The 26,330-nt window shown below is 41.6% G+C and overlaps 1 protein-coding gene across 1 annotated transcript in view; it reads right to left on the reverse strand.

Annotated features, from left to right (window-relative positions):
• Positions 1–5,253: 5,253 nt before the first annotated feature.
• The window catches only part of glceb (glucuronic acid epimerase b), an 86,251-nt gene continuing 65,174 nt past the window's right edge, over positions 5,254–26,330 (reverse strand). The window contains exons 4-6 of the mRNA XM_050045464.1: positions 21,366–21,611; positions 10,996–11,288; positions 5,254–10,662 (exon numbers count right to left, since the gene is read on the reverse strand). Coding sequence (XP_049901421.1) covers positions 9,931–10,662; positions 10,996–11,288; positions 21,366–21,611 — 1,271 coding nt within the window. The 3' untranslated portion in view covers positions 5,254–9,930. The remainder of the gene's footprint in view (positions 10,663–10,995; positions 11,289–21,365; positions 21,612–26,330) is intronic.

Here is a 26,330-nt window from a genome sequence, read left to right on the forward strand (position 1 = left end):
GGGGGCAAACACTTTTTCACACAGGGCCATGTAGCTTTGGATTTTTTTCTTCCTCATTAATAAAACCCTTCATTTAAAAACTGCATTTTGTGTTTACTTGTGTTATCTTTGACTAATGTTTAAATTTGTTTGATGATCTGAAACATTTAAGTGTGGAAAACATGCAAAAAAGTAAGAAATCAGGAAGGGGGCAAACACTTTTTCACACCACTGTATATTCCATCTCTGCACATTCAGTGTGTGATTATACGTTAGAATAAACAGTAAATGTACACATAAGAGTTTTAGGTGCATCATCTTGTTTCTGTCTGTCTTAAACTACTTATTCAAACAATATTTTCCTTCTTTACAGTCACTATTTTTGATAATAAAAATAATGTATTCTGACATGCTGCTGCATTTGTGTTATGATCTGTCGTGGCGGTGTGGTTACAGAGGGACAGATGTGCGATAGACTTCAGTGAACCAGGCTGCTGCGCTGCAGCTGCTCACAGTGTTGCTGCCTCCCTGGTGTTTTGGTTGATGAGGTGTCGTTTGTGTCTCCAAATGAGGAGCGTGCATGTGGCAGACGCCCCCCTGATACATTATTAATAGTTGTTAGACTCCAGGCACTGTTTTTTTTCCTCTCTGTTGAATTTCAGACTTTCAAAGCATTTTCTTCTCCGCTCAATCTAGAAATCCCCTCACCACAGAGCTTTCTCATCTCTACATCATTTTCCTATTTACTCTACCCCCTGCTGCTGCTCTGTCTCCTTATTGTTCTCTTCCAGCACCGCCGTCGTCTCAGACTCTGGCTGGTGATTGCACCGTTCAAGACTGATTCTCTCTAAACCAAAGTGTGCCAGCTGAATGAGCAAAATATAGCAATTACCAGGTTTGGAAAGTGAGGCAAGAGACTTATTTTATTTTAGTGTAATGACAGTTTCACTGTCTCTAGTGTTCATTTGGAAAAGGGGAAGAGACTGAGCTGAATTTGATAACACTGTCCGCACAGTAGCACAAATGAAACCAGATAAGAGGAGATGTTTGAAGGTGGAGCCAATTTAGAAAAGCTTTGCAGTGGACTGCTCAGGTAGCTGCTAATAAGAGGGCAGAGCTTTAAAGGACCAATTCCGCTTATTGGAAATGTTGTGCAGTTTTTCTTTCTTGCTGAGAGGAAGATGAGAAGATTGATATCAGTCTCTGATTTGTCCTTCAAAATATGAAGCTACAGCAAACAGCCAGTTAGCTTAGCTTAGCACAAAGATTAGAAACAGAGGGAAACTGCTAGCCTAGCTCTTTTCAAATATCACAAAATCCACCTACCAGCTTCTCTAAAGTTCACATTATATTTAGCTTGTTTAATCTGTACATAAACCAATGTGTGAAATTGATAATTTGTCTGGCAACCAGTAACCAGTGGAGCAAGTTACTGCTCAGAGCCAGAAATCAAATGGTGAGTTATTACATTACAAGACTAAGAGGTGCTTATATAATATAAATACGGCCTCACGCTGTGTCAGTCACGCTTGCACACTGAGTCCGAACCTTTTGTCCGTTATTAAAATATTCAGAACAGGTTCGGTTTTACTGCGTTTTCCGCATCAGTCAGAGCCTTCAGAGACGTTTGACCAAGAATCAGTGAAGAAATGTGGCATCGGGACAAAGCCATGACAAGACAGAGGAACAGGGCACACAGAATTATTTCATAACTCAAATAGCTCACTTTCAACAGGTCAGATAGTGATATTCAGGTGGATGATGATGAAGAGGAGAAGGATGTGGACCGCACACAGTATGTGAAGGACAGAGAGGGAGAACAGCTCCGCCCCTTCATGCAGCTGTGGGGCCTACTTAAGGACAGGGAGGGAGTGGTGACAGCCAGATAGGTAACTCTAGTGGAGAGAGGCAAAGGAGGAGATGTGTCTTTCATTTTGTCACGTATTTCAAATTTATAAATTTATAGGTCAGCTGGGATAGGGAGCCTAAAATGAGGAGAAACTGGTGGAGCTGTGAAAGAGAATTATGTTACTCCAATTTTAAAATCATTACACTGGTTACCTGTCTGTCACAGAATCCATTTTAAAATTATTTTATTTGTTGTTAAATCACTGAATGGCCTTGCCCCATCTCATCTGTCTAACATGGTCAACATACATGTGCCTGCTAGGTTCCTAAAATCCTCTGACTCAAACTTTCTGATTGTTCCAGAGGTCAGAACTCAAAGACACAGAGAGGCAGCATTTTTCAGTATTGCTCCTAAACTCTGGAACAGCCTGAGGGCCTGAGGGGCTCTACGTGTGTTGAAACTTTTAAACGTGACCTTAAGACACAGCTTTTTACCACTGTTTTGCAACTGATGGTTGTTTCATCTAATTTAACTGAATCTTATTATCATTGGGTAAAATCCAAAAAGAAAAATTTGTATGCAAATACAGTTTATCTTTATGGATTATATCGATGTCAAACTGATGAATACATGTCGTCCAGTGACACATTTATGTTGTGTTTCTACAAGTTTGTATTTTTGTGAACACGAAAATCTCAATAGGAATCCATTTGTAATCTTGCAAATAGTGATCTGCAGTGTTTTCAGAACCTTATAGTGTGTGACTAAAAACTCACACTGCCTTTAGATGTGAGAGGGTTTAAGAGTTTAGTCTCTAAAGTATGTTCAAAGTCCTGTCTAAGTCTTCCAGTGTATGGTGGGCATTAGCGGTAGCTCATATCTGTAAAATGGACAGGTATAAGAGCAGTATTGATTTCATCCTCTCTAACCTACTGCCAGAAACCAGAGAAGTGCACTTCCCATAATATCAAACTTTTGCTTTTTTGCTTCAGGACAAAAACTTTGGAAAAAGTTTCTCAGCTGGGACGTAAATTGCCAAATTTCAGGTGAGTTGTTTTTCTTTTCTTTTCACTGAATGCTTCCACATCCAGTTTCTCCTTCCCCACCTCCTCTGAGACCACCAAGCAACACACAAACAAATCCAATAACGCAGGGTTCAACGGAGTGTTAATTTCATCAAGTGGGTAAATTTATGGACACCACAAAGGCTGTGGCCTCCGGACGCCGCAGTACCAAGGATTCACTGTAATGTCATCACGGCCATCTCAAAGGCATCTGATGGCGGCAGAAGAGGCTGGCGCAGAGGCCATGAAGAGACGGAGCTTATCGGGTTTATGTAGGGCTAATTACAGGACTGGGAGACAGACTCGCTGTCAGGAGGGACAGTAATGTCATTAGCGTCGAGGAAAGAAGAGGAATGAGATGTGTGAGGCGAAGTGTGCGGCTGTGAGGGAGAAATTATGGCTGGATTGTATAAATGCCAGAAGGTAATGAAAAATGCAAGCGGGTGGCAGGAGATACAGTCCTTCTCAGGTGTCTGCGCTTCTCTCTGGATCAGAATAGCCTAATTAGGATAAATTATTAATCAGGATTGTTTTTTTTCTGAGCAGTTTCAAAGAGATGATGTTCAGTATGAACAAACTGTTTCTGTACTGCAGTCAGAGCTGCTGAACAATGGACATGTGCAGCTAAACCAAAAAGCATTGTTTTAGGTCGAACACAACCTGAACTATTAGAAAAAAAACAATATCAGAATAAATAAAAAGGAACTGATTCTAATGTCCTTAAAATTTTCCAATAAGCAATGAATGAAATTTTGGAGAGTTAGATACTACAGGCAAGTTTTTCATTAGACTTAGGCTGATAGGAATAACATAACAGGGTACAGCTCTTTGAATAATACACATAATATTAGAGATGTTCATTCATATTTTTTTTTCATATTTTTACTTCAGTAAAGCTGAGATATTTTGAAACCTGAAACCTTTCTATGGATGTCAGTTTTTGATCTGTGACAAAGGACAAAATCTGGCCTGCAACATATGTCAGCCGAGATGATTCCAAGAAAATTTGCGGCCCCTATCAGCTGGTTAAGACGAGTGAGGAGTCAGCAGTCAATAATAAAACAGCCCAAAAAAGAGGTTTTTCAACAGTTGTGAATCACTACAACCACCAGAGATCATTGAGCATACAATCAGAAATATGCACACAAAATATTAGGCTGACTGGTCCAGTAGTTTGTGAGATTAGCTGTGGACAGACAGATACACAAGCATGATTCTCTCCTGGCTTACACCCGGAGGAGATGATAATAAGGTTAACAATTCAGTAAGATATATGGACCGATTCAAACTTGACAACATAAACATTCTCAGTGGTTCCCCTTTGTATTTCCTGTTTGGATGCTGACTGAGAGTAAACATCAGTATCAGTTAATCTAATGATTATTTTCTCCTCCCAACTGATTAACTGTTAATACTCAAGATGTTAACATCACTTGATTTGTCTGATCAAGAGCCAAAAAAACAAAGATACAGTTTTTGGCCACAACAGACAAAAAAATCTGCAAAAAACTGCAAATCTTTACAACTAAAACATTCTGCAAATCTTCTTTAAAAATTGCAAAAACAAATAATCAATAATCAAAATACTTGCACAGTGGATTGATAAATTGTGTCAGCACTACAATGAAGGATAATAAAGCAGTCGTACATTTGTACAGCAACATGTTCTCACTCCCAACTCATCAAATATTGACACTTGGTCAGTGGCCCTACACGTCAAACTGACACTCTAGATGCTCCTACAGTGTCAGTTTTGGACGCTCAGGGGCGGCGGGTCAATATACCTTTGTTACATGCATTGGGACTTTTCCATAAATTTCTGTATTCACAGGAAATGTACAAATGTACCCCTTGTTAAATACATTCAGTCTCATGTCAAAATAAAGTCAGAACAAAGGTAAAAACATTGGTTTTAAGGCTACTTTCTGAAGTTTATACAACAAACGTTAGGTTCAGGAAAAAACATCATGGTTTGGCTTAAAATAAGGACATTTGTTCCTAATGTAATGTGACATATGTCGTATGTGGAGTATGCTACACGTACTAGCATGCTACATTGTTATTACAATAATATTGGTTGACTTTTGGTGTCACATGGGACATAAATGATGGTCTCCCAGCAGAAAGTCCAGAGTCTTCATGTGGACTTTCTCATTCCAGTTGGTCAGAGCTTCAACAAAAAGCCACTGCCTTATACTGCAGCTAAAGGGTGCCTCCGTGCGTCAGTATCTGACGTGAGGCCAATTACCAAATGTCAGTATTTGGGAGTGAGTTGGGAGTGAGACCAAGTTGTGTGTAGAGATCCTCATTAAACCGGTGAGGTCCGGTTAAACATCAAAGAGGAAGAGATTCCACCACAAGTTTAAGAAAAATGCTTTTATTTTGTACACCTTTAAAAAGCACATTTTAAAGCACAAAGATTTACTCTGTATATAAACACCTCTCTTCCTTGGACTAAAAAATGGTAGCATTTGCACATTGTGCTTGAATTGCAAAGTCTGTACATCCGCTCTGGGTCTCCTGTGGTGTTTAAGACCCCAGTAAACATTTTATTGCATAAATCACATCTGACCTCGGCGGCCATTTGTTGAAGTCTTTAACGTGTTGTGGAAAAACAGAAAAAAATAACCAGTAAAATGAGGGAAAGAAGCTCTCATACCTGTTACACAGTGAACAATAATAGCAGCTTTCTTAATGAAGGCGTTGCACATTGTCCTGAAAAGAAAATACAAAGCAATCCAAAAGAAATCATGTGACAATTAACAGCGGTTGTGCTTTTGTCTATCTAGCAAAACATCTCTGCAAATGATTCCAACAAATGATGAATGATGCAAACACACACTCCAGCAAAAAACTTTCAAGGACAATTTGCAGCTACTGGCTCGTTTCCCTTTAAACCGTAGCTGACTAAATGCTAATCTCTAGTTGCACACATCCCCTTTACAATAAGCAAGTTTTACACGTCTTATTTTCGCTATAATCTACTCGACCTACGCTTGAAAAACTAGCACTTGTCAAAAGGCAGTGTCTCTCTGTGACATCTCCGAGGAGACTTAACATCGTTAAATGCTGAATGGAAATCGGTTTGCACAAAAATAGACAAATTCAAATATACTTGAATCAATGACTTTGGTATAAACAAAATAAAGATTCACACACAAAACTTCCATTCCTGAATGTTCCATTTAAACTATATTTTTCTACCCGTCCTGTCAAAATGGCAGAGCGTGAATTATGCACGTGTTCATGGGAAGAAAAAATCACCAGGAAATGAACAAAACAAGGATCGGCAAGCGTACAAAGAAATGGGATTATCAAAGCGTGCACTCGTGGCTCTTCTCTTGGGAAATATTCTAACCTTTTAACTTTAAAAAGAGAACAGAAATGTAACTCCTTTCACTGACACAGAGAGGGTTAGAGGTTTGAGATTATTATTTTTTTAATTCAGTTTTTGTGAATAAAGTCAAAATATTTTAGAGGAAAAAGTCAAGTTGTTATTTCAAGGAGAGAGGCATCATTTTACGTGGAGGTTTTCAAGAAAATATTTCAAGAATAAAATAATTATATTTTGATAATATGTTTCTAGACAAAATTCGATATTAGAATTGCGTCATGGTAATTTATCATCGCTAAACAGGGCAGATGTTAGATGTGCATGTGAACTAGTAGCATCCAGAGGTGGGATCAAGTCATTGTTTTGCAGGTATCAAGTCTTTGCACTCAAGTCAAGCCCCAAGTCAAGTCATAGACTGTAAAAATAATTGACATAGCCACTGTGACGTCACCTATTGGTTTGTGGACTCCCGTTTGGGAGCATCAAGTTCCGCATTATTGCTGCCGCCATCTTGGATTACTGGAGCTAAAAGTGACCATATTTGGACCAGAGGTTGAAGCCATGGAGGATCGAGGGGTGGATCTGACTGAGGAGCCGAGGACACTATCAGCAGACAGCCTGACACTAAAAGCGGCCCACCTTTAATCATGCGTAATTGAAGCCATAATAAAATGTAAACGAATGAGTCATTAAAATTCATCTCTGTACAGTTTTCATGACAATTAAAGTTAGCTATAGAGACCAAAACAGTTTTTGTACCAGGCTGTATGCCAATGAAATAATCTTTGGTATCAATTTTTGTTCATGACTCTCGTTTGAAACTTGCTGCCTGATTAGTTCAAACAGTGAATCTGGAGAATTAAGCGTCGACTTGCTGGGAATGAATTGATTTATTGAACACTTTTTAAATCACATCTCTGGGTTTGGGGGAAGATATCAAGTATTCAAAAGGTCAGGTTAGAATCCAATTGAAGTCACAAGTCATTGGTGTTAAAGTCCAAGTCGAGTTGCAAATCTTTTTTTGATTTTGTCAAGTTGAGTCTAATGTCATTAAATTTGTGACTCGAGTCTGACTCCAAGTCATGTCGCTCAGGCCCACACCTCTGGTAGTATCTGAACATCACAGTATATATGCACTGTATAAGCTGTGTTAAACAATTACTATTTTTCCATGCAAAAAAATGTCTTTTCACTTTATTCTTTAAATATTACCACTTATTTCTTGAAATCTGATATTATTTTTGTCCTGATATTATTTTTGTGGCCCTAATACACACTACTGTCACAAACACTCACTTAGCTCTCAATGCAACAAGCTGATGAGGTGAGGAAGAACTACCTGAAGAAATTAGTAATCACTTTGAACGAAAACGAGACTTTTTTATCCATTACATCAAAATGAATCACATGCTTTTTTGATTTAGTCAAAAATTAGCTCACACTATGACAACCTGAAAGCAGGGAGAATGTTTTCATCTCAAAGTTTTGATGAAAATGACCAAAGAAAATTCACCATCGACACCTTCAGAAGAACAAACTGGCCTGATTCTCCTCCATTAATAATCTTTAAGGTAGATCGATGAAAGCCTCATTGATGCTGAAGGCTCCACTCTGTTTTGTTTGTGAGTGCTGACTCATCCCCGACTAGCGACTGTACTGTGTGTGCAGGCTCTCCAGCCTATTAGCCGGGTGAATTGTTAGTGTCTCGGCGAGCTTTCTTTCTCCTCGTACAGCGGTCAACAGGTCGGCTCTCAGATTAAAAACGCTGAGTTCACGCACCCACAGCAGCTGAGAGGAGCAATGAGAGCCTGCTGGGACCGACAGCCTCTTAATGCTTGTCAAGAATTGACCTCGACCTTCAGTACTCCCGGCATTGTCTATTTAAATGTTATAAACTGACGTGTTAGCGAGACGCAGCTGTGCCTCTGCTGCCCACGTGTCTTTCTACCCGAATACACAACACATACATCCACCTCCACCTACACTTGTTTCCTGCAATTATCATCTGGAAGCACGAGCTATAGAGAGAAGCTTTACAGATGAGTTTCCAAAAAAGGTCAGAAGCGGGGCAGGAAAATGAATGACAATGCAGCTAATGGTGCTGATGATCAAACCGGGGGAAATAAGGGGATATAAAGATTTTAATGTTTCACAATGACGGGTCAAGAGATTCATCTGACGCTAAAGTTAAAGACGGTTTAATGGAAATACAAGTGTTGATTTAAAGTATGTCCTGTGTGCATTTATGGGCACTGCAGGGCATTTATTTAGACCCGTCTGCATGACGCTTCAGCAAACAAAGTTAGTCCATGATTTGGATCAAAGCAAGACAACTCTAGGTCTGAATTCACCCTTAAACTCCAAGTGATGCACAACTATTCTTCTGCAGTGGCACATAGCTTATTACTTTTTTTTTGTGAGGGATGTTAGTGGGGTTTGGTTACTACTATGACTGGCAGCACACAGTTTGTCATCTTCCATAAAGGTAAAAGCATTTCAGTGGCTAATTCGGATAAATGATTCAATAGGATTCTGTTGAAGTTTGTTGTCGGCCTGACGGGTTTATCTCAGAGAACGTATCAGGAACAGTGAGCAGTCTCAACTGAAACACAACAGTCACATAACTTTAACAACTCTGAGCTGATGTGCGTACACAACAGCTCAGCTAAACACAGTGGGATTGTGGGTGGGGACCGAGGAGACCTGCTGGTAACGGAGACGATTTAACCATTTGAAATCAAATATGGTGGATTGAGGTGTTTACTCCTCAGAGCAGCTCGACAGGCACCTAATCCACGACTTGATATTTATATTAGAAAGGGAAAAACATTTTTAAAGAGGTTGAACTCAGTGAAGACGTAACAACATAACCCCCTAAAATTAGTTACTATCTATCTGTGTTTTGGGGGCTTCAGAGAAGAAGTGGAAGCTGCCAGTTTGGAGGCATAAAGTATTTAATGCTTCTCTGAGAAGGGATGACAGCCGAATCAATTTATCTCACCTAACAGCTTAAACACGGTGTACTTAAAAAAATACTTCTTGATTTAAAACTTTTAAGGGTTGTAGGATAAAAAAAATGGTTGCAGCGGAGAAATAAAATCCAATATGTTTGATTTTATATTAATAAGAATATTATTTTGGCAACATTCTCCAAATTATCTATAATATATTCTGTGTTTTATTGTTTTAAAAAGCTTTGCAAATCTAGGGTGAGATGGTAAAAAAATACAATTAGAGAAGAGACGTGTGGTGGATGCATTAAATGTCGGAAATATGATTCAAGCGGTTTCATCTTTCTCTAACGTCATATATTGTTACTTTAAACCACACACACACACACACACACACACGCAGACACACACAGCCGTGTTCTCTCTGAACACACACACACACACACACACACACTCACACACTGAAACTAGGTCTGTGCATAATTACAAACACTAGCTCAAGGAAAGAAACAGGAGAGGAGAGCTACAGTCAGTGTTGCAGAAAATATAAAACCTGCAACAGAGCACAGGAGAAACTTTTAGTGTTGAGAGCTGCAGCTGAATAAACTCATCCTTTAGATTATGAACCTCGACCAAAACTGGGACGCACACACACACAATGTGAGCATCCGCCTCACATTCAATCATCATTAAGCGTATATTCACCTTGTCAGTCATCATCTCAGCTGTATGCTAATGTGGGTTGCAGTTTATCTAGTTGTGCTTAGCACGAATCCCTTTTAAGTAGTTCTTCCAGCGCTTCACCACATCCTTGAAGATGGGAGCGTTGTCTATGGATGCCAGCAGCTGCAGCTGGTTAATGTGTGTGGTGTGATAGTCCCAGCGTGCCAGGTTGGGCGCTGTTCCCAACATAAAGTGACGCAGGTCATAGATGCTTCCAGACCCTGTGTCAAAGAGCGGCAGCATGGCCTTCAGCGACTCCATGCCACGGCTGAACAGCTGCCCCGCCTCCCTGCCGAGCTTCTCCCCAGCTGTCTCAGTCAAGTCGTAGAGTCCCAGCAGGGAGTAGATGAAGCCGTTGAGGACAAAGGAACTGGGCGTGGTGGGGTACTCTTCATACCAGTCGTATTTGTTCATGAACACAGCTTTGACCCCGTGCTGCGCTGAAGGCACCTTGTAGGGTCCCACTGCCTTGAGGGCAGCATTGAGGTACGCTTGGTCCTTGGTGAGGAGGTACGCTCTCACCAGAGTGGACATGGCCTGGCCCTGAGCCATGGCCGAGTACCAGCCGGGCTCCAGAGGCCGGAAGCCTTCACCTAGTTTACGGGTGACCATGATGGGCCAGCCACCTCGCTCGTCCTGGTTGCGTATCAGCCAGTCGCTGGCGGCAAAGAAGGCAGCCATGTGGGCGGTGGTGGAGATGGTGACGTTGTCAACAAAGCCACGCCCACGTAGGACTAATCGCACCACCCGTCTGGGCATGATCTGAGCGGAAACACAGACGCAAGGGCAGACAAAATTACTGAACACTGGAATTAGGATTTGGCATCAATTCAAAATCTCTTCCTCTGTCAATTAATCTGTTGATTATTTTCTCAATGATTAATTAGTTGTTTGGTCTACAAAATGTCAGAAAATGTTGAAAAATAAAAAAAAGTTTAGATATTTTCTCAATGAAAATGTGTTGGACCCCTGGATAACTAAATTATCAACGCAGTGAATAAACAGTATCATCTCTCGTCCAGTTTCATGGTTATCTAAACACAGGTGTTTTTTATTAAAGGTACTTTCGGCACCAACCGTCTGACACAAACTGACCTTAGTGGCCTTCACAGCCTTGGTGTTGGACAGCCCGACGCCCTTCCTGAGGTCGGTGAGCAGGTCTCGGGTCAGAGTGCTCCAGGTGGTCCGTGGCCCGACACCATACGTGATTTCGTGGTCTTTGAAAGCAATGAGCTGCGTGCTGGTCACGTAGTGGATAGTGAACGGCGGGCCCTTCTCTGTGGTTTCCAGGACGACAGATACGCTGCCGTTGGAGACAAACTTGATGTCCAAGCTGAGGATGAAGTCTTTGGAGTTACCCAGCTGGAGGGACACGCCTTCGGAGGACTCTGTGGTGGTGGGATGAGAGGAGGATGTTAAAGGTACACTATCGGGACATTTTTGTAATTATGCATTATTCTGATAATTAAAATTATCGCAGATAATACAAAGCCAGATTGCTTTCATTGACTTAACAAAGGAAGAACCTACACACCCTAACACAGTGTGTGGTGGTACATGTACCTTTAACCTTGGTTTGCAAGCCACTAATAAACACAGAGAAGAACAACAACTGCAGTACGCTGTCTAGAGGGCAAAACATGTCGCGGTATGGACGTCTTTCACAGTTCAGAGCAAGACAACAGGATTGTGCTGAGGGTCTGATCTTTGACTGCCCAACACCCCACATCTTCGCCTTTCCTACCCTCAGGTGTACATAAACAACAGGTTATACTCTTCTTCTGAAAAAACAAAAATGTGAAACTATTGGTTATCGTATCAGTTATCGGCCATGAGCAGCAGGTAATTATTGGTTATCAGTATCAGTTGAAAAAATCCATATCAGTGCATCCCCATACACGATGCAAAATGTTTCTAAAACCAACGTATAGACCCATACAACAGTAACCCCTCTTAATCATCACTTAGAAGTGTGCAACGGTGTATTTTTCTGCAGAGAATCTGCCCTCTGTCTGTATTTTCTAATTTTCTTCTTATTTACGGTGTTCAGGACATTTATTGGCGTGCGCCCCGACAGTGCTCGGCTGAGCTCGGTGCTCTATACAAAGGAAATAACCAGGTGCCAGACCGTAAGCAACAGGCATCCAAGAGAAACAGCACTGGGAAAAACGCAAATATAACGAGGCGAAACGCCAAATGAGAGTCAATCTGGGGTTGCCTTTTACTTTCAGTTTTGCTGGCGAGTGTGTTTACAAACAGTAACCAACAATCCTGCACAGTATACCTTTAAAAACGTGTAAAAATCGCAGTAGAAAACAGGTTTTGTCGTGTTTCATCAGGTGCATCTGGTCTAAAAAAAAACATGACTAACCTCATTTGACTGAATTTACAAACTCTGGAAGAAAATAGTCTATTTTTAGCAGACTGACTGGAAGCCTTTTACAGCGCCTGTCTCCTTTGATGTTTCAATAAAAGCTCGTCTTTGTCCTCATGTTCCCAAGATTCACTCTGTAGTCACATTCTGAAATGATCAATAACAGTCAGATAACATCTGTGGTCAAAACCTGACTCTTTATTACTGAAGGTCTTGTAGTGTTATTACCTGTGTGAAGTGCCTCACTGTGTGTGTGTGAGTGTGAGACAGAGAGAAAGTCTCCAAATGCAGACAGAGACAGGCTTCTCATGGGATGTACAGTACAGATGTGTCACTGCACACAGAGCTTAATTAGGAGGAGGACATAAGGGAGGGAACAGAGGGAGGAAAGACACAGAGTGGTGGGAAGAAGAGTGAAAGAGTAAGTTTATGCACTGCACCAACTTTTCCATTTGCATCTCCACATCTCGTCTCTTCAAAGCTCAAAGTAACCAATGATATTCAGTTGCCACACTGCCACCGCTCCTCTTACATTATACCAACTCAGTACCAGGCACTTCAGTTGCTGTTGTGAATTCATTTCAACCCTCTTAAACACTAACAGCTTCTGGAATGATCTCTCCTTTGGCCTCGTTACTCTGTCTGCACAGCTTAAAAAAAACAACCTTTTCTAATCAAAGCTCCCGAAAGGACGGAGAAGAAAGAGTGTAGGAGTCAAGAAAAAGGAGGGTAATGGCATGATGGGTTGCCTCAAGTGCCCTTAAAGCCAGCCCGAGACAGGAGAGAGTGAAAATGAGCCAATAGTGAGAAGACAATTGAGAATCAGATCTCACATGACATGAGCTGAGGAAGCAGAAGCAGATGAGGCCGCCTGAGACACAAAGGCAGTCGATCAGGAGGAGAATGGAGGAGAGAGCCAGTCTGGCAGGGGCCTTTGGATGACTACGGCTCTTTAATGCACTCATAAATCCATTACTTAAGGCAATGCAGAGAGTAAGTGGATTTGTACTCTGGCCCCGTGATTACTCTGGCATCAATAAAGGATGGGCAGGGAATATAGACGAGATTCCACCTCCTCTGCTCGGCTTTGCTCTCTGGCTGTTTAGCAATCAGGCAGGAGACAGAGATGACATGTAGCTGCAAATATGTCAGCGTACAAACAAAGCTTGAGTACATGAGTGGGCACGATGAACATTTGAAAACACATGTTCAGCGTGTGTTGTGCATGTAAGGATACAAAAGACACCATGCCACAAGACAACAGTCGATTCACTTTGATTATTTATCCACATCTCTTTGTGACTACATCAGGACATTCAGTGTCTATAAAAAGTATTCACCCCCCTCGGGAAATGTTCATGTTTTTAGGGCTGCGAGTAACAATTACTTTCCTTATCAATAAATCAGCCAATTATTTTTTCAATTTATCTTGTTGTCCAAGAAGTGGTGCAAAATACCTGTCATAATTTCCCAGAGCTCAAGGCGACAATTGCTCGTTTGACACAGCCAACTGTCCAAAACTTAAAGGGATGGTTCAGATTTGCTGATTGTCTGATCAGCTGATTGGCAGTTCAGCTCAATGCATGAGAGGAGAAACGTAAGTGAGGAGGGTAAACAATAGGATGTTCCTGGCGATTAATTTCCCTGTCGACAAAATGAAAACTTTAATTAAGCCTAGTCGACTAGTCTAAAAAAGGGAAAACAATCAGAAAACAGTCAAAATTTAGCACAATTTATCGTTAAGTATTTGAAACATTGTCCCAAAAAAATACTGTGTGCATTAAGAGCCCTTTGAAGCCTTTAATCACAATCTTCAACAACCATGTCGGATTTTAAATGCAGCTGAAGAATGAGACACTTTGCGCTGTGCAGTATGAATGTAAACCTGCACATTATCTGACAACACTGACGTAAAGTTAACAAATAATATAACATCTCAAAAAAGATGAATTTCTGCTGAATTCATTTTTTAGATCCAAGTACTGTCAAACCGTGCTGGTTTTGTGAGAGGACATCTCTCTTATTTCCCACCATGCTGTTTTAAAACTCCAGTCTACTCGAGCATTACCACGGGGAAGTGGACTGCTGTCTGACTGCTCTGTAGCACCCACTAGTGGCGGGCGGGTGCGTGACAGTTAAGCAGCTTTGTACATAAATAAAACACTAATTGGTTTAACCAACTGATATTTATGGTGCCGACTAGGGAGGGGGTGGACGTTTAATCGTTTAGACGGCTAATCGCGTGCATCCCTAGTAAACACAGAGATAAAGTCTGAGGGCGTGAGATCAAAACAACCTTGTTACATACGATAAGATTATTTTTCTTTAGCCACTGAGCTCCTCAGCAGAATTGTTTCCTGATGGTTCGTGTTACTGCTCACAGTCACACAGTAAATACGTTCTGTTCTTTCAACATTGGATTATGCTGTTAATGTGCTAACTGGCTAACTCACGCCAAGATGGTCTTTCGTTTTCCCTTTTTTTAATGACGAATATAGACTACTACTAGTCTTTGTGGTGTGCTCCTGTGCAACTTTCTGGCCGAGACACAGGTGACGTGAGGCGACACAACAGTCTGCTTTCATTGCTGCTAGTTCTCTGCAGTCAGTTTGGTGTGTCTGGGCCTTATGGGCCAAGCGGGAACTCGCGGGCGGGGCCAGTGAGCGGAACACTACTGCACATATTCAGTGGGTCACATACCTGGGAAGTAAACCTGCAAGCTACGAACTTTTTTTGCACAAGAGTACGCAATTCAATTGGACTGAACAGGGGTCCAGTATCCAGTCATTACTATACATCTATGTGACGTCTGTAGTCATTTATCAAAATTGCATCCTAAGGACAAGACTAATTTTCAGTAGGACATTTTTAATTTTTGCAAGGAAGTAATAGAAATGTTGCAATTATTACTGACTGACATCGAAATTAAAACAATGCAAGTTTGTTTGGTTGAAAAAAACCAAGACACCAGCTGTTGCTTTTCTGTTTCTCAAAAAGGAGCCACTCACGAGTGTGGCTGTTGCCACGGTAACCACGGGTATCTTCAAATCAACCAGGACTGAAATCTTGAGAATTAGAACTTTGAAGTGTCACTAAAGCCACTTTAACTTTGATTCAGTGTTGTGAGACAATGAAACATAAAACTTTCCAACGCAGCCGCTGACAGCTGTCACTCCACTGGATTTCTGTACGCAGATCGCCTCGCTAATTCTGGAGAGGTTTAGTTTATTCAGACTGCATTTCTGAACTATCAAACGACCACGAGGGGATTGAGAAAATAAAGGTGCTCAGTAGCGGACGGTGTTCGTGTAGGAATGTGCAGATGGTAGATGGTAGGTTATTATCAGGGGACAGACGATTGATCCACTTGTCAGAGGATTTGAGAGGCTGTTCAACACCAGCGCCCTAGATACAGTAAGGAGGAAAAAAGACCCAAACAGAGGGAAGGGAGCAGGGGGAGGAGGAGGTGGAGGGAGGTGAAGACAAAAAGAGAAACTGACAGCAGAGGAAGAAAACAGGAAAAGTTTGGATGACAGAGCAGAATGAGGCATTAAAATGGAGCATAATATGATTGCAATGTTTAGGAGGATCACTGAGGGCTGATAAGTGGGCGGAAATGAGTAAAGAGGGGTGGAAGACTGACTGAAATCTGGGGTGGACGAGGAAGATTAATGGAGAATGAAGACTGCCGAGGGAGGGCTGAGGAGCGATGATGAAAACATGATGATGTCGAGGAAAGAGAGAGCTGATGATGGCGAGTTGAGGCTGCGAGGCGAGGTGAGCAGGGAGCAGAGAGGGAAAGAAAGGAAAGTGAGGAGCAGTGGAATGAAAAGAAGTTGTTGATGATGAGAGGTTGAAAGCGGAGGAATTAGGAGGAGGGGGAAATTACAGTAGAGGCAGCAGCTCAGCAGAGGACACAGAGTGTGTCCTGGAAATATCAGCAGGAGATCAAAGGAGAATAAAGACAGCTCAGAGTCAGCACTCAGTAAAAGATTCTGACTTCTCCCAAATCCAAAAATAACTGCCAACTATCTCGTGGCCGTGGTCATTTTACTGCTGGAAAACTGGGCCACTATCAGAATAAACAGCCTGATTGTTCTCATAGTTTAGATATTTACACCACTCAGATATTTACAATAGTGTACATTTACTACAGGCTGAGCAATTTAAGAAAAATATCTAATCGGTTTAATTTTTCTTACCAATATTGCACTTTCAATTGAAACCATTTTTCTATGAGTTTAGCTGCAGGTCTGTATTAATGGTCTATATACTATTAAATATATCACAAGTGTTATCAAACAGTTATTCTTTCTAAACTAATAAAATCATAAAATATTGCTGTTGCTTGTTGCTGAGGTCCTGGGGGGTTCAATGTCTTCCACCAGGCAGAGAAAAAAGTTTTAATATTGAAATATTGACCAATTTAACACACATATATGAACAGGGTGTCTACAGGTGTCTGACAGTTAAATCTAATGCTTTTTAAGATCCATTCAAGACACCTTTAAACCAGACATATTATTGGACAACTCATGTTTTACTTTTTTAAGCATCGCAGAGAAGTAGTATATATGTGGTCTTTAGCAGAGGATGTAGGAATATGGTTATTAGAGCGAGTTAAGTCTGTCTAGATTCTGCCAACAGGGAAGTAAAAGTATGAAGTAAAACTCAAAGATGCTTTTTACACTGGTTAAAAACGATCATAAAATAGACTACAATAAAACACACGCAACATCATTCACCCACTAAAAGCCATTTTGAAAAGATGTGTTTTCAGTAGAGGTTGGAATCAGGGAAAGTCGGTGCAGTCTTGAATGTGTTTGGGTAGAGCATTCCAGGAGGAGGGGGCAGCATTGGAGAAGGCTCTGTCGCCCCAGTTTTGGTGCTTGGTCCTGAGTGGTGGAGTCACGAGGGTGGCATCAGAGGAGCGGAGACTGTGAGAAGGAGTGAGGCGGTGGAGCAGGTCAGTGAGGTAGGAGGGGGCCTGGTTATGGAGGGCTTTATGAGTGAGGAGAAGGACTTTGAATTGGATGCGTTGTGGGACAGGGAGCCAGCGGAGGTTCTGAAGGATAGGGGTGATGTGATCACAGGTTCAGGATGGGTGAGCAGACGGGCAGCAGAGTTCTGGATGTATCGGAGGCTATTTAAGAGTTTGGATGGTGTACCGTGAAGAATGCTGTTGCAGTAGGCCTTATTGTTGAATTTAAGACATTTTAAGGCTTTTGAAGGACCTGTAGACACCCTATTTTAACACCTATATTGACACAAAGAAAATGGCACAAGGAACTCCAGCTGTTCCACTTTGCCACACATTTATCAGGGTATACATGGCTACCTGTAAACCGTAATATTAGTAGAATGTTTATTTTCATTAGCCAAGTAAACAGCTTCGAAGGAATATTGTGTTTGGAATAATGCAAAAAGTTGATGTGAGGCGAATACAGAGATTGTTAATGTAGAAGAAAAGTAGCCACTACAGAGCAGAAAGACACAACCCACTCCTTATTTTGTCATTAGAAATAACAGAGTGGTGCTTCTTCCTCTATAAAACCATCTTTGGCTAAGCATAAATCTATAGATATCAGCATTCAGAGAGTGAACATATGAACCAGTCAGCGGCCAAGATTTATATTCTGTTGTTTCACAGAACGAACATTAATTGACACCAGCTGAGTAAAGACACCTACGTCATTATAGCTGATGAAACCAACGCTTAAACTTAGATTAAACTTTAACTCACTCTTGTGATGTGAAAACTGGCACTCTTTTCAGAGTGTGAGTCTATATAGATATACACACACACTGCAGCCCTGAATACAATTCTGTTTGGAGCTTTATGAAAAGGACAATAGGAGTGAAGAGGGAGACAGTTTATTTTTTCATATTTTCCCTCTTTATAGATCAATTTTTTGATGCATAAGGGAGAAGGCTGCACACAATAAACGTCTGTGCAGTCTGAGTGTCCTCAGTACCGTATGAACCTTGATACAAAGAGAGTGAGGTGAATTAAATGAGATTCCTTGGAGTTGAAACTGTGCAAAAAGGCACCAAGGACAGTGGCATCCTTCAGTCAGGTTCATTACAAGGGGCCGTTTTCTGAAGGCCAATTAACTTTACACTGATGGAGAATTAAACAGATAATATTGTGAGTATTTGTAGGGATTTAGTTCTGACTGTAGCGCTCAAATCTCAACAACTCCCTCTGAAATAACAACAAAAAAATGTTCAGTGATAGTTTTTTGATATCAGCTCCAAGCCTCATCAGTGACCTTCATATCTTATAAATTTATTCTGTTATGATACTGCTTGTCTTGTAATATATTCTGAAATATTCAAACACGTATATGGTTTGTTTAATATTAAATTCTGGTTAATATTAATAACCAGATATATATATATAGATAAATCACTTCTGATTATGTTAAAGCTAATGTTATCTGACTGATGACCACCTAATGACGGCGCTGAGTGCTCTCCACTGCAGCAGAATGAGCTAACATTAGCTTCACACACTGACAGCCTGAGCTGCTTCACAGCTCTGTATCCTGGAAAACCCCGGCCAGAGCTACTAGGCTTATTTGCTTAAAATATGAACATAATTAATATGATGTGCTTAATAGGAATAAAACATTTGTGTTCCTCTGTGCCACTGACTTCCATTGTCGTCCACAAACAATAAATAACACATCAGTGCTGTGACATGCATCTTCCTGACAGCTAATGTGTAGTTTGTTTTACAGTCAATCTAACGGCCTGCTGCTGTAAACTCAGCCTTTTTTGATTTGTGAGAGTAATTATTTGTGGCAGTTTTGTAAAGATTTACCCCAGAAACACACTAAGCAGTGGCCAAATGCAGCTCTAATTATATTTTTCTGTGGCTGGGAGGCGTGTTCATGTGTTTAGATGGTACGGAGTTCTTCGTAACACAGGTCAGCATGTCCCAGGATTCACAGGACTCTGTTGACTAATTGGCTGCGTGTATTCTCTGGCCGCAATTTGAATTTAAAGTTCAACTGTCCTCAACTTTACAGCCGAAATACATGGGGCACAGACATCACGAAATGGGAGTGGAGCAGGGTGTTTCTGAATTGCTACACAGACTACATCTTGGTAGTGTGTGGTTCCTGCCTGCTTTAATGTGTGTAAACTGAGTTTTGCAGAGTGATAATGCAGCTGATTACGGAGGGTTTGGAAGCATCAACTATATCAATTGGTACTGAATTAATTAACTGGATCATTTTAGGATGAATTGCTTTGATTGATATATTTTAATGTGAAATGTAAAAACACCCACGAGGTTACTCTGCAGCTTCACATTGCCTCTGGTACGATGAGGTATTCATTTTAATCATTTTTAAACAGACTGTGCTCATTTTTACTCAGTTCTTTGTAGCTTTTATCCGTTTATGGGCTGCAGAGCTGCGCTGCTAAGACCATCCTGATGACGTGAGCTCAACCTTCTGTTTTGCTTTCTGTATCAGTCTGGACTCGTAACCAACTAAGCAACGTAAGCAACTAATCAGAGATGACGTAAAATGCAGGCCGCAGCTTAAAGAACACGAATGGCAGCTCTAACTTCAGTAGAGTTAACATAGCAATAAATTAAGTTAATGCAGAAATAGAGTTAAAAACTGCATACTCTTTAAATTAAAGTTAATTTGTTACGCTGATTGGCTGAAGGAGTCTAAAGTGCAACACACACTGCCGCCGGCGCGGTGCTGTGGCCGTCAAGTGCCGCCCCCCAACACACATTGGCAGTGGCACGCAGCGGCACCGTCAACACTAAAGTGTATTTCCCACCCCAGCCCGCGAGATGGCTGTACCTACACTAGTTGCCAATGGCTGCCAACTGCTAGTAACCGAAGAAGAAGAGGAAAACTTTGAGGCAACAACAACTTGGATTTCACGGGTGAGTTTCTTATCAAAATCGTCTTATTAAAAATTTGAAAAACTTAATAACGTTAAGCATCCAGATACCCCTTTGAAAGCTGCAAATGAACATAAAAGGCTTTTCTCGCTATCTATCCATCTATTTTCATCCCTTGGCAGCAGGCCCAGCAAAGCACCCATGTCGTCCCTCTCCCCAGCAACGCTTTCCAGCTCCTCCTTGGGGACCCCAAGGTGTTCCCAGGCCAGATGAGATATGTAATCCCTCCAGCGTGTTCTGGGTCTGCCCCGGGGCCTCCTACCAGTGGAACGTGCCCACAACACGTCCATTCGGAGGCCCCCAGGAGGCATCCTGATTAGATGCCCAAACCACTTCAACTGACCCCTTCTAACACAAAGGAGCAGCAGCTCTACATCCATGTCCCATGTATTTTGGCCGTTACTTTGACTGCACTTCACCACAGAATCAAACAGCCACAGCTCAGAGTGGCTGCTGCAGCTTTTTATAGACATTACAGGGCAGCTCACTGCAGGACGCACTTTGCCGCTGCTTGGTGTGTTTTCAATGTTGTATCTTAAGTAGCCGACTTGACCACCTGTCTGAACCAATCAACTACGTTGTTTGCTTCTGAACAACAGAAGGCAAGAATTAACTACCTTTCATTAAAGCCCATATGGTGCGTTCAGCGGTTTGCAAAGAGCCCACTAACCAGACAGCAGCCGAGAGATTTATTCTGTCCTTTGACCAACAAACACGATAAAGGTTAACTGACACCAGCTAATAAAATTTGGAGACAACAGCTCTCATGTCAAGCAGTGATATTCATGCTCTGGATTAACAGGAGACGTCTGTAGTGGAAAAAATGTTGACTAAATGTGTTTCTGTCTGTAGCATCAGCAGGAATGTTCACAATGCATTTAGACAGCATAAATGTGACAATGTCTGACTCAGTGAGCAAAATAGGATGAAATGTGTGATGTGTCTGCTGCTTCTTTAATCATCACAATTTTCAGGAATCTGTCATTATGTGGTGGGTCCACTGTCAACCAGCCAGTATTCTCGCACAGTGGCGGTGACTCACTGCAGACTATCATCCTGTCCTCAGGGTGTAGTTGCATACCGAGCCTCCTACAGTCACAGTTAACGGGAGATAAGCTCCTTGTCCCGAGGCCATCTGGGCTCATGGAAGGGCTTACATACCTGGAGCACTGAACTGACGCACGGAGGTAGCTCGGGTCTTGTCGTGGACACGGCTCAGACCGCAACCTTTCGGCACACTCCAGGGCGCCGTGCTGGCTCGGCTGTCTCTGTCCTCAGCTGTGTCGTAGACCTCCATGTGGGGAGGGCGCTCTGTCAGGTTTTTGCTGTAATGGCTCAAGCCGTACTGAGCGATCTGGATGGCGTAGAAGTAGCCCTGAGGGCCCCACTGAGTGGAAAGAGGCACACCTGGGTGGAAAAGAGGACGACAGAAAAGGAGGACAATGATGTTAAATAAATAAAAATGACATTCTTATATAAAGACACCATGGACGACTCATTAGGTAGTTGGTTGTCTACTTTTATATTTTATAGTCTTTAAATGCCTCTAAATGTTGTGTTTACATGCTCATCCTGTTTATGTGAAGGCTTATCTTTAAAGCTCTTTTCAGTCTATTTCAAGTAAATGCTCCTTTTCAGATGGCAGTTGTCAGAACAGAATTTTTCTCAGGCAGTGTCACATTGAGTTCATTGCCACAGTCATATCAATAAAACTGCTCTAAAATTAATTTCTGATATCAAACATACACATTTAGAATTTCTTCAGTAACTGGATGAGACCGACTATGGCAGTGACAAAGATTTAAATCTGGACCTATTTTATAAACACAGATAAAGACAAAAAAAAAAGCATAAAAAGGTTGGGAAAAAAAGCGCCACCAGCTATAGTAAATGATTGGACGATGTGGTGAAATTCAAGCTAATCTATTGCATTTCACCGGAGGCGAGCTTCCCTGTTCACGCAGCCAGAAATAGCTCAGGCAGGAGAATCACTCTGATTAACAGATAGTTCACTTAAAGACCTTGTGACAGTGAGAGCACATGTGCAACCCAAGCCCCATCCTTCTGAGAAGAAGAACATAATATACTCATGTTAGAGCCGGGCGATGACGTGCCTCCTCCTGTCAAACCCATCACCACTGCACACACAGCTGATCACTTAGGTTCTAGTTTCTTTACTGTCATTTGTGGCGTTTTCCTAATGGGACACATCTTAAACAAAAGGCTGGTTTTTGTGATCAGTTTTTATTTTTCAATACTAGAGGTTAAAGTGAGTATAACATCATCAGCCTCTACACACATGTAATACTGGATCATTGATCATTTTAACATAATTATAAAGACATGGTTTTCTTGTCTATACATGTATGTTATTCATAACCTGCGTGACAAACAGCTCTTATTGTTCCCTCCGATCTTTTAAAATTCCCCCGCCTCTCTTTTGGATGGCACAAGGGTAAGGGCCCTGACACAAGTGAGGTAAGATTATTTTATTTTAGCCATTGAGGTCTTTAGCAGAAACAGATTGTAACTGTTTGTGCTATTGTTTGCTGGCGCACGGTAAATATACTTTGCTCTTTCAACATCAGGTTGTGTTGTTAATGTGCTAATTGGCACACTAGCATCTTGAATCCATTCTGTCTGTCTTCTGGTTTCCCTTTTGAAATGATGAATGCAGACTTAAGACAACCCCAAAAATAGATTATAGTTCTTTGAAATGATATTAATTGTTATTTTCCAAATTTTCTACCAATCTGGAATCCGCCTTTCCACAGTGGCGGAAAGGCGAGTTGATTCCCCGATTTTGTTTTTATACTGCCAATGCTGAAAAAAGACTAGCCCTTTTTAGATAGGAATTGTGCAAATTTGCAGGAAAGCCCAATCAGTCTTTTTTCAGCATTGGCAGTATAAAAACAAAATCGGGGAGTGCGGAAAATTGCCACCTACCTACTTTTGTTTATATAGAATGCGCCTTTTTCGGGGGAATGGGGGGCGTGAGCAACTAACAAAATGTGTAGCTCAGCGTGTGACGTAAACAGTGACGTGAGAGGGAAGCCGCGGCTAGTCAGGCTGTGATTCTCTCGTAAGTCGGCCCGTTCTTCACCGTCCCCATCATTTGATGGTTAATGGCCTCTTTGTTTGCGAGGACAAGGAGGGCGCGCAATTCCTTGCCTCCCCAGTTGCTCATCTTTACAGTGTCTGTCAGGTTTGCGTTTCCCTCTTGCTACTAGCTGCTCGCAAATTCCTGCTATCAGCTGTTTCCTGTTTATCCACCGCCAGTGGCTCGCACGTGCGGCGCCATCAACAGCTCCTCCCACAAGTCATCAACAGCCCCTCCCATTGTGGAAGGCCGCCTCTGTCTGTTTAAACTTAAAGGGTTCCGCCAATATGTCTACCCTACGAGGCGGAAAATTGGGCACCTCAGATCAACTCGCCAATCTGCCTCTGTGTGTATAAACGCTCGCAGCTGGCCGGCAAATTGGCTCAAAATTCGTGGAAAATCTGGCAGTGTAAAAGGGGCTACTGATTGGGCTCTCCTGCAAATTTGCACAATTCCTATTTAAAAAGGGCTATAGACAACCATTCACACTCACATTCACACCTACGGCCAATTTAGAGTCACCAATTAACCTGCATGTCTTTGGACTGTGGGAGGAAGCAGGAGCACTCAGAGAAAACCCACGCTGACACAAGGAGAACATGCAAACTCCACACAGACGGGCTCCCCCACCCTGGGTTCAAACCCCCCACCCTTCAAACATGAAATCAGTTTTTACTCATCAACGGGGAGCTTCTCACTAACCTTCCATCCTCCCCTGATCCACTTATTTTCATGAACTGTATCTTCATTACTATGGAGAATTATTTCAGACAGACCAAATTTACTGCATAAAAACAATCATAGCTTGTTAACTGCAGAATGGCAGTCACTAACAAGCCCCAGTAAGAGACCTCGCACATTTTCCAACTGCTCCACTGCAATGTTTCCGATGCAGAGAGCCTATGTGGACAGTTCATCACATAGATTCAGTTTAATCCACAAAGATTTTTCATTTGATTTATTTTCCTTTCAGAAGTCAAAGTGACATACAGATGACTGTCAGTAAGGTGTGTGAGCGGTCCCTCCTCCCTGCTGTCCCCAGAGCAATGCATTGGAAATATGCAGTTTCACATTACGAGCGGGACATAAATGTATGGCCTATTTTCGTGTTTATTTATAGAGGGACATACTATAGACTAATGCCTCCACATTTAGGTAGTAAAGTCGTCATAAACAAATCCTGATTGACAACTGATGCATCTGATTTATGTGTTCATGAAAGAGCAAATGAAACACACACACGCACAAACTCTTTTACATCCCCGCTCAAACACACACTTTCCAATCTCATGCCAGACTTTTCTCCATGCTTGTCTTGTTGCTGGTGTCTCCCTTGACAACTTAAGTCAAATGACTGTCAAAATCCTAACACTGTGTTACTTACTGAATAACACTAAGTAATCCATGTGGAATTGACTGTTAAGCCTGCACATATTTTTATGACTCCAGAGAGTGGACTTTTCTAGAAAACTGGGTCTTCTGCCAATTACAGTAGACTTTAAGCTTAAAGAAGTTAATATAGTGGGAAAAGTAAAGCACCGTCTCATTGTTATGCAAGCTTTGTTTTTGACCTCTAGCAGGTCAGCAAAACTGTGACATCTGGATGAAGGTGAGTAGACATTAAAGCTCCATTAAACAATATGTTTAATATTAATATTGAACCAAATGACTAATGTGTCATGTGAAAGGGTCGATTATAATGCTGAGAATTAACCAGGTCTTTGCAGCTTTTAAAATGTTTTAGAGCAAACATGCTCAGGCAATCTCACTGTGAAGAAGCAAAGTGAACTGGTGGGGAAAGTTCAGCGTAGTGCAGCTGACGGACAGATGTTTTCCTCAGGTTTTCCGCACGTTCAATTTAAAAATGGTTGAATGACATGTTTCCTCAAAACAGTGTACAACCTTGTGCTTTGCCCAATGATATCCAAACACATATCTTGTCCTATCAGGTCACCAAATATTTGAAACCGTCTTACCTGGTTTTACAGGAAGAGAACAGATAGGGATTTGGCTGTAAAAACACTCTAACACTGATTATTTCAAACATTTTTTTGGCATATAACAAGACATAAATGATCAATGACTACAGGGACACAGGATTAAAACTGTGAAAATGTATTTTTCATTTCACTGGGTATTTATCATTGGCTGGGTGATCCAGCTGGGTACATTATGAAACACTTTGGGGAAATCAAACTATATTTATTTTACTGAATATACCACTTTAAACTACCAAACACAAGAACTCAACACTTCAACTACAGCAGCTGTAACCCAGCTGTTAAACACAAATCACATGTACTGTACGTGTAAGCCTATTGGAAATCAGCACATATGAAAAGAGTAATGTCTGCACACCAAATTTAAACCATAATTTTATGTATTTTTTGACAGAAAAAACTGGGACTGAAATGTTGTCTATTTAAATTATTTTGTGGTTAGGACTCATTGTGACCTAGCTGCAACCACCACAATTTACAGCAGTGTCCTGGATTCACAGACTATTCATCCCAGCCCTCCTCTGTCTTCACTAGGAAGCTCTGCATCCGTCTTGGTCAGCAGGTTGAATGTGCGCAGGTGTTAGGTTAAGAGAGATCACGCGCCATGCATGTGTTCGCACCCAGGGTGTAAGTGAGAGTGCGTGTGTTTTATTAAGTGCTTAAAAGGTTGTGAAACTGTGTGTGTATGTGTTGGTGAAAATGTTTAAGTGATGGCGGTCTGCGACGGAACTGTGAGCGAAGATAAAGACGGTCCAAGAAAAAGCGAGAGACACAAAAACGAGAACATGATTTAAGAGGCTGTTGTTAGAGAGGATTAACTACTTCCACTAATGATAGTGCTCTGGCTGCTGGGGCTTCATTATTCTCAACTTTTGTTCTTTGTCTCATGGAGGCCCTGCTGCAACAAGGAAAACTAAGACCTCAATTTTTAACCCTCTACTATAAAACCACAAGCCCTGCAGGAGATGTGACAAGTAACGGCACATAAAGGTGCTACGACTTTAAGACTCCTAAAATAAAAACCTA

Source organism: Epinephelus moara, chromosome 1 (assembly GCF_006386435.1).
Source record: "Epinephelus moara isolate mb chromosome 1, YSFRI_EMoa_1.0, whole genome shotgun sequence".
Taxonomy (NCBI): Eukaryota; Metazoa; Chordata; class Actinopteri; order Perciformes; family Serranidae; genus Epinephelus; species Epinephelus moara.